The 9,780-nt window shown below is 33.2% G+C and overlaps 1 protein-coding gene and 1 non-coding gene across 4 annotated transcripts in view; both read right to left on the bottom strand.

The window, feature by feature from the left end:
• Positions 1-663: 663 nt before the first annotated feature.
• LOC118740572 (abhydrolase domain-containing protein 2) overlaps positions 664-9,780 on the bottom strand; it is a 36,014-nt gene continuing 26,897 nt past the window's right edge. For all 3 annotated transcript variants that reach the window (XM_036472165.1, XM_036472164.1, XM_036472163.1), the window contains 5 exons: positions 5,856-6,025; positions 5,614-5,781; positions 3,089-3,275; positions 2,586-2,935; positions 664-897 (listed from right to left, as the gene is read on the bottom strand). In XM_036472165.1, coding sequence (XP_036328058.1) covers positions 713-897; positions 2,586-2,935; positions 3,089-3,275; positions 5,614-5,781; positions 5,856-6,025 — 1,060 coding nt within the window. In that variant the 3' untranslated portion in view covers positions 664-712. The remainder of the gene's footprint in view (positions 898-2,585; positions 2,936-3,088; positions 3,276-5,613; positions 5,782-5,855; positions 6,026-9,780) is intronic.
• On the bottom strand, positions 1,361-1,442 carry Trnas-aga. The gene has a single exon. It is a non-coding gene; the product is annotated as a tRNA-Ser (tRNA).

The following is a 9,780-nucleotide window of genomic DNA, read 5'->3' on the forward strand; positions in this document are numbered from 1 at the left end:
TTTTACCTAAAAACAAGCAATGCTTTGCAATTCCTCAAGGAGATAACTTAAAGTACATATATGTACTTAAAACTAAATACATACTTAATAATACATAGTATGTACATAAAATTGTGTTGTTTCAAAATGATGTAAAAATAATACTTCCGCATATACATACGTTGTATTTATTGTGTAAAAAATAGTTTGCGAGTATAAAATAAAATACATAAATAACTGCTTAGCAAATGCAGAATCGTTAATTTGACATATAAACACATACATACATACATACATACATGCAATACATCTAAATAAAATAATCAGAGTTTCCGTTCGAAGCCATCAAATGACTTCAGCGCATATTTTAGTTTCTTCTTCTCCTTAAAGTTTAAATATTTGCAGTTGCATTATTTTATTATTTTTTAATTGTGCACCGAACCAGAACACACAAAATATTATAAACAACAAATGCGCCATAAGCATGATTAATTTTTTTTTTTCATTCAGCAAATACAAATTAAAAAACAAAAAACGCCAAAAATCTGCATTTCACTTTACGCATTTAGGCAAAGCGTAACGCTGATTTCTTGTGTTTACTTCAATGCATTTGTGTACGGAACTTTTGAGCATGATTTCGATACTTCTCATTGTTCTTATAGGCGTGCGATTTCCATACTAACGTTTTTTTTGTAAAAATGCGTTTTTCCAACCCTTCCTACTGCACATAGCTTTATATAGCAACTTTTTGTATGCCAGATTCAGCAGCATCCATATGCAACATTACTATGGAGCCAACCATGGCGACCACTGTGCGATCCAGCCATGTAACGGGATTGGGATAAATTAAGCCACCTTCATAGAATCCCAAATGTCCGCCGTGGGCCAATTCAATGTAAGCCGTATTGGGACGCGACACTGCAGAAGAAGAAGGGAATATATTATTTATGACATCTTTTACTTACAATAAAAAGCTTTTACTACACAATGAATAAAAAAATAACTTATACAAATTTAATAAAAAATAAAGATAAATAAAAAATATATAACATAAAATAAATATATAGAATAAAAAATCCATAAAACAAAAAATATATAAAATAAAAAATATATAAAATAAAAAATATATAAAATAAAAAATATATAAAATAAAAAATATGTTAATTAAAAAATATACAAAATAAAAAATATATTTATTAAAAAATATAGGTATAAAATAAAAAATACATAATAAAAATGAATATCAATAAAAAAAGAATATGTAATAGAAAATATATATTAAAGAAATAAATAATAAAAAAATAAATAGCAATAAATAAATAAAAAAAAAAAACATTAAATAATTAAAAAATATTAAATAATAAAAAAAACTAACTTCCTTCGCAGTCGGTAGGATTCGAACCTACGCTCCCAGAGGGAATCTGATTTCTAGTCAGACGCCTTAACCGCTCGGCCACGACTGCTGCTTAGCGAACAGCGGCCAAATGACTATTTTGTCAAAGCTTACTCAGAGCAAACAGTTCTCACCTAACGAACAGGGTTGCAAATTCGCAGGGTGCACTTGATGATTATTTTTTTTCGTTATTCGAAAAGTTTTTTGATGATGCATTTCCGAACATCATTTTTTGCATTGTTCAAAAAAAAATTTTTTGATGATGCGTTTCCGAACATTTTTGCAATTTGCAGGTTTTAAATATAAAATAAAAAACAACAAGAACGAGTTTAGTCCATTAATAGTGCGATCAGCTTACATATGTACATACAGCAGTGTTCACGAAAATAGCAGCGCTACGTATTGACAAGCTTTGACGATTTAATTTACTTTTATTTCATTTTAATTTTTTTTTTATAAAAATACAATTACATATTTCTACAACAAAAACCATACAAAGAACATACTTTTGTATAAGTAATTTTCATCTTTTTAGTACTCGCTGGCAAAAAAAAACCCGATTTTATAGAAATGTTTAAAAGTTTTGCGGTGAACTATCCACTTATCCTTATCGCTTTTTTCCTAACCAGAAATGTTTGTCAAATCTTTGGAAATTTGAGCAGTTAAAATGAAAGATTTCTTTGAATTGCAAATGGTAAATTCTTACAGAAAAACCTTTTACTTCTGCCGAAAAAAACAGTCGGTAAAATGGGGAGCTCTTGTTAATCAACAATTTTAGGCAGGGCCATACCTTTGAAAGCTGTATAAGAAGACCTTCCAATAGCTCGGCTATTCGGAAACAGGCGAGTAGGGGGTTTTTTCAAAGAAACAGATGTCAAATAAAAAGAGAATTGGAACAAGCGTCTCGCGGTGTGTGTGGAGCAAAGTTACAATGGTAATGCGTCATCATTAAATATTTGGTGAAAATTTCCGCTTCTATGAGAAGCCGATTTAGGAGGCCTGAAACTTCCATACAAAAAAAGAAAAAGAGTAAAAAAAGAGTAGAGCGGAGCCGCTGTATTTTAATCAGCCACCCTATATCTACATATATATATCGTTGCAAAGCTCGAACAGCTCATCGTTTTTGGGTCTAAATAGTACAATAACCTGGTTTCGGCGAAAACCAATCCCCTCTTAAAATTGCATTAATTTAACTCACTGCTTAACAACTTACATGCAAACTCCTTAATGGGTGGCAGCAACTCTTCCGGCACAAGTGGATCGTCCTTGGCATTAATGAATATCATAGGTTTTTCGATGTTGTCTAAAAAGTGTAATGATGAACTCCACTTGTATAACTCTTGTGTAGTTGAGAAATTATGTATACGACGTGTATATGCTTCATCCAATTCCGGCAGTGTAGCGGCAGCAATAATTTCGCGTTCATTTAAATTATGACGTGCCTTTACCTCGTCCGATAGTAAAACATGACGATGCTTCAGTATGATACTCTTCACATTCTCTGTCATCACATACAAATAGAAACGGCGGAAATTTTGCCAATTTAAGAGCCATTTGGTGCCTCTGTGGAAAGAAAAATGTACATATGTAGAGATACAATTAAATTTTATTAATTTTCGCAATCCAATAAATATTGGCCAAAGTGTATTGACATGCAGGCATAGGCAGGCAGCCCGCGGACATGCAAATAACAAATTGATTGATTGTTCCACTTACTCTTCTGCATTGTAGCCCTGACATATTGAAATGCCACCAAGTATTGTTTGAGGCTTCGTTTTTGTTGTCTCGCCCATATATTTCGTGACAAGATTGCCACCTAAGCTAAAGCCAACCGCAACAATGCGGCTATGTGGATATTTCTTGTGTAAATTGCTGACCATATCGGCAAAGTCATCGGTGTGGCCTGGAATTGTGTGTATGAAATATTGCATAAATGCAGTTTGAGTCATTTAGAAAAATATCGCTTTCAAGAAACATTACACTGGTGATCATTTTATTCGCATGTAATATGACCTACTCAATCCGAGTGTGACCGCGATTCTCTGCAAAACTGATTAAGCCAGTCAATATACATAGCAATTAAAGTGGAAAAAATTACGCACAGAATAAAAAAAAAGTACTTAACATGCTGTTGAGAAAAATATTTTAATTTATCCTACCTCTTCATTTGACACCAACAAATATTTTTAATTAATTTAAACCTAATAAAAATTATTGCATCGCTGATTTATCACTGACGCTCAAAGGGACAAATGTAGAAAAAAAGAAGTTGTCGTAATTTGTTGAAATTAAACTGGTTTTTGTAGTGGTTACCCTTTTCGAAAAACCCGAGGTTTTAGTACCGGTTACCAATTTCGAGGTAAGCGTAGTGGTCACGCCCATTATTTATTATGGTGATTTCCAAAATTAAATCGGTTTTATGGTATTGGTTATCAGTTTCGTAAAAACGGAGTGCCACACCCATTTTTTAATAAAAAAAAAATTACGTTATGCGTTAGGATTTTTATGTAGATCAATTTAATAATTATTAAAACCTCGCATAATTTGAAAATTTTCCAACTTTTTCTTTGTAATACCTTGAACAATATGTGTGCATTAGGGCGGTCCAAAAATGCACGTGAAATAGTAAAGTCGAAATTTTTATACTCTCATCCCTACGATTGTTCTATACCGAAAAACATATAAGTACACCTGTTTTTTATTTATATTTTTTTTACCAAAAATTATCTTGAGGTCGCTGAAAGCGCTCAAAGTTTTCTATGTATTTTATATGGGGAAAAAACAACTTTTCGTAGAAATGGTAAAGAATTCTTAAAAATCAATATTTTTCGGTCGGAAAACTCTGTTTCTCTGTAGAAGATACCCAATAATAATACTCAATTGTTTATTTAACCATTTTTTCATGGTGACCATAATTTAAAGGTCCACGAAAAACTTCCAAAAACCCCGAAAAATGCAATAGGAGGACCACTAAAAATCGTTAGCATTAAAAAAATGGTTAAATAAACAATTGGGTATTATTATTGAAAGTCTCCTGAAGAGAACAGAGTTTTCCGATCGAAGCATTAAAATTCAGACTTTACTTTTTTTTTGACCACCCTAGTGTATATACTATGTATACAAAGAATCTCTCATTAGTAGGCGTGGCTATGCGTATTTGCCAAAAAAAAAAAAACTTTAAAACGGTTTTAAGAGATTCGCTTTGTATAAGTTGAGCTCTCGTAAAAATCGACTGGCTATTCGACTACCCGAAATTATTCGAACAGTGACAGTTTTTCACTATAAAATTATTGTTATTAGCGCGGTTGGCTTTTGCCAATAAGCACAAGTATTCAAAAAATATAAAAAAGACAATGTTAACTGAAAGAAAACAACTAGTCGAAAAACCTAAAATCAACGGTTAGTCGACTAGTAGGTTGATTGTGAGCGGTTAGTTGAAAAAGTCGAAAGGAAACGGTTAGTTAATTAAGTGAAGTCGATAATTTTTTAAATAACTTTAATAATAATATTTTGGTTTAGTTAAATATCCCCTAAACCATTATTTTACATAGAACAGTTTTTAAACTTAAAGGGCCGTTTGCACCATGTCTGGTTAATTCTAACGTGGTTATCGACAGCCAGGTTATAACATGTGATCATAAAGCAGTCGATGTGCTTAACTGAAGGATGTACCTCCAGTTAGCGTTAACTAGACATGGTGCAAACGGCCCTAAGACATTGCGACGCTTAACACGTTTTGCGAATTCCCTAATGGCATATGAAAATTTAAAAATTTCGCTTTAGGATTTTTTTAAAATGCCGGTTTTTTTCATAAGTACCGTCATATGAGAATTGATCGGTAAATTGGTAACCGGTACAAAAAAACGCTTTAATTTTTTAAAGTTGGTAACCGGTACTAAAACTCGGGTTTTTTCTAAATCGGTAACCGGTACAAAAAAAAAACGATTTCATTTTTTAAATCACCGTGAAGAAATGCTTATAGGAGTACATTTTCAACAAATTGCGAGTTTTGTATTTTTCCATTTGTGCGCCAGTGATAGTAACAGCGATGCAGTAATCGCCAATCGTTTTTAATTAACCAAATATATCTTACTTTGATTAAAATACTTTTCTCAACAGCATGGCACCTTTTTTATCCTGTGCGGACTTTTTTCCACGTGAATAACATTGCCTGGACTAACATTGTTTCTGGATGTAAATGATGGCAGGGTTGGCTTGATTAATTTTTAAATTTAACTCACCATAACTGAAGATACGCGTCGACGTCACCTGAACACTATTCAGCGCACCAATATGATTAAGTACAGCACATCTGTAGCCATGCACTTGTGAATAATGCACAAATGTGCGAATATAGACACTCTCCGATGTATTGCCGATTCCTGGACAAATCGCAATTGTGACATCATCTGTAATTAGCAGGACATTATATCAATATTTTCAAAATGTTCCGTTTGAAATTTTAGTTTTATTAATTGCATACCTTCGGCTTCATTTATCGGCTGATAGAGATCGTAAGTGAGCGTGGAGCCATCCTGCAACAATAGATACACACGTTCACCCAACGGCCAAGGGCATTTCACACGGCCTACTATACTATGCAGCACCGTTTGTACGTGACCACTAAAACCCCATAAACGTGTGGGAACATAGCTGTAAAATAATAGAAGGATTACAAGAGCGTTTGTGAGTAAACAGATGTTTCGGTGAGAAATAATGTATGGGAATAAGTTAAAGCGTATTTAAGTGGTAGTACATATGTATGTATATAGCAAATAAAGTTAGTTTATTAGTCTTCATCACTAAATCGCCTATCAAGCGTGGGATTCAAATGTCCATAGTCATCGTGTCACCATCAAGAAAACGTGACAATCCAAGCACTTGAGTACTTGTAAAATATTCTCTCTTGAATAATAAATTGCTCAAGCTAATGTATAATTAATGGTCAGTTGATTATTTAAACCACTTTTGACGGCAGATCCGCCGCCTCCTCATGCTTAATTAGAAAATTTACGGAAATTTATAAAGTATATTTTCATATCTTTTAACAATAACAACACTGTGCAATACAATGAGCCGCATAAAAAGGTCGGGCTGTAAAGTTTATAACTTTTATTAAAAAATTACTTTTTAATGATTATTTACTGAGTTTTAAATTTAGATCGGAAAATCATTGTTATTTTTTAGTTATATTTTTTTCTTAGTAAATCAAACTAAATTTTTTATTTATTTTTTTTATTAGAAAGCAAAGTAGCTTTTGGTGTTTTCCTTAAGGAGCGGTAGCGAGCTCAAAATCGTCAAATAAATAATAAAATAATCGTCAAGTAAATATATGACATTCTTAAGGTAAAGAACTAATACTAAAATTAGGACTAAACCTAAGAAAAGTCCAAAGCCAAAGACGAAACGATAACGACGCGAAGCCGAAAGCTAATACAAACACGAAGATGAATTCAAAGACGAACACGAAGGCGATTACGAATACAAAGGCAAACACGGAGGCGAGAGCGAGGACGAACAAGAAGACGATGACGAAAACGAATATAAACACGAAGACAAAGACGAATATGAATATGACCACAAAGGCGATCACGAATACGAAAGCGAACACAGACACGAAGGTGAAGATGAATAAGACGACAACGATGGCAACGACGAAAACAAACACTAAAATAGTTATATCAATGGAGGCGATCACGAATCCGAAAACGAACATGAGGACGAATACGAACACAAACACGGAGACGAATAAGGAGACGACGAAGAGGTGAGGTGAGCAACATACATCTCCATCATAATCTTCAACTTCCTCTCCATCTTTATCTTCATCTTTATAGTCATCATCATCTCAACTTAAACTATATCTTCAACTTCACTCCATCTTCATCTTCACCGTCATCTTCATCTTCACCTTCAACTTCATTCACATCATTTTCATCTTCATCTTCAACTTCATTTCAACTTCAACTTCACGCCTGCAGGGCCCAGCACAAAAACAGAGAAAGTGCTCAGCATTTTCTTCTCCTTCACACAAGTGACTCATGTTGGGTTGACGATGATGCCTGTGGCAGCCTTATAGCTTGTATAATATTTAGCAACTTCCAAGTTTTTTTTAACTTGAGTATTTAGGCATCTCTAAGTATATGTTATTTAAGTTTCTTCACATTAGAATTGAACATTAAGCCCATTCGCCCTTCGGAGGCGGCGTAAAAATGGAGCTCCCTCCCCTTTGTGTGAAAACAACAAGGCGCACACCACAAATCGAAGGAGAAGCATGGCCGAGCACTGGCAAATTTGTAAGCGCCAAATATATGTATATATATATATATATATATATATATGTATATATGTATTTTTTATTCAGTTAAATATCGTATATGGACTGTGAATATTTTTAGTGCATAATATAAAAAAAAGACATTTTGAGTTGATACACTTTTGAAGAACGTGTGTAGGTAGGTATGTATGCAAATGAAGTATGTACAGTCTAAAGCCCTTGATATAACTACTAACTACGTAGGCAGCCAAGTTTAATTCAAAATTATATAAAATATATATTTTGCGCCTTTTTGCCAGCCGGATCACGTTGGATTTGCTGACTGAACGCATGACCTCCCTAAATTGATTCAATTTACGGTCATTTTTACGTGTGAAAGAGTACTTAGATAAATTTGCGGCAACTACTTGTTGTTGCTTATGTTTAACCCTATGGAAAATTGCTTTCCGGCTGGAGAATAAAACAAGGAAAATAAATACAAAAAAACTAAGCAACGATGATTAGATGAATCATAGGCATTTGATGGACAATATTTGCAAACATGTGCTTGCCGGTTTATTTTAAGCAAAAGTATTTTTTTAATATACACTGTGAATGAGGCGTAGCACATGGGGGCAGGAGGCCATGCATATGTACATGCATACATATATTGCGTTGTATGAATATATTCTTTTATTCAATGATATATTACTCAATTTACGTAATTATTTAAGTACTACAAATAGTAATTTAAATTTAAATCCTACTAATATTAAAAATGTGAAATTTTGTGAGTGAGTGTGTAGATACGTATTAGGTTGATTGACTCGGTTTTTACAAACCGGTTTTTTTGGAAGTCTATAGACGATTTTTTTGAAATCTTGATTTTTCGAATATCGAATAAACTGGATTTTTCGATCGAACAAACCGGTTTTTTTCATTTCATCCAAATCCAATAAAAGTTTTAAGTTTTTCAAAGTTTTCCAGTTTAAGGGAGGCCCTTTAATAGTTTTAAAATTATATCCTATGTTGTTTGGGGATGAAAAGTATATCATATTTGATTCAAATAAATTAATGCTTGGCGCTTAAACGCTTACTATGTGTTTGGCCGAGGTTCTCTTAAAATTCGTGTTCTGATTTTTTATGGCAGAAGTACACTCGAAGGTGTGCCATTGTTATGTTGCAGGGACCAGAAATTGAATCACGGATCTCCCGAGTGACAGTAGGCAAGCACTCGGCTATGGCGGCAAAAGCACTACTCAATACCGGAAAAAAGTCAGATAAAATGCAATAAAGTAATTAAAAAAATATTAAACGTGAAGTTTTAACTTTTGATCTAAAAAACTGTACTTATTCTGCTTTACTCTTTTCTAAATAAAAGCTAAATTTCAGAGACCGTACCGGTTATGCATTTTATAATAAAAGTCAAAAAATTAAAGTTATTTTTTGACTTTTATCATTTTGAGCAAATAATACCGATTATTTCTGCTTTTTATTTTTTTAAGGCAAAAATAAAAGTTAAAATTTGCCTTTTATCTTTTTGAGCAGAAAATAATCGGTAATTCTTGACTTTTATTTTTTTCAGGCAGAAATAAAAGTCAAAGTTAAAAATCAAGTATTCCAGAGTTGTGTATATTCGAATGTGATAGTTTTGAAGCTCCTACATGGATTTTAATAACCCCTAATACCCAAATACCGGAGTTAGTTCCAATCTATATGTATACATATACATATGTACATACATACAATACATGAAGGCATTTTTTGTTAACGACATCAGATCTGCACCGATTACTCGATTTGCAAAACTGAGGTGCCAAATTAAAGGGCTTAGCCTCTAGATATACCACAAGGTAGGACTCCTTTGTATAGGGTTGCCACCTTTTTTAAATTATAAAATCTGCACCGTTAGTTGTATTAAAACAAAAGAGATGACAAATGAAAGGGCTGGGCCTGTTGATGTGCAAGAAGGTCTCTTTTTTTTGAGCAGGGTTGCCACCTGCTTCTAAAATAAAAGACTTACACCGTTCGTTGTATTAAAACAGAAGAGGTGCCAAATGAAAGGGCTGGGCCTGTAGATGTGCAAGAAGGTTTCAGTTTTTTGAATAGAGTTGCCACCTGCTTCTAAAATCATAAGACTTACACCGTTCGT

This window comes from Rhagoletis pomonella, unplaced genomic scaffold (genome assembly GCF_013731165.1).
Source record: "Rhagoletis pomonella isolate Grant_MI unplaced genomic scaffold, Rhpom_1.0 Rhpom_scaffold_00006, whole genome shotgun sequence".
Classification (NCBI taxonomy): Eukaryota; Metazoa; Arthropoda; class Insecta; order Diptera; family Tephritidae; genus Rhagoletis; species Rhagoletis pomonella.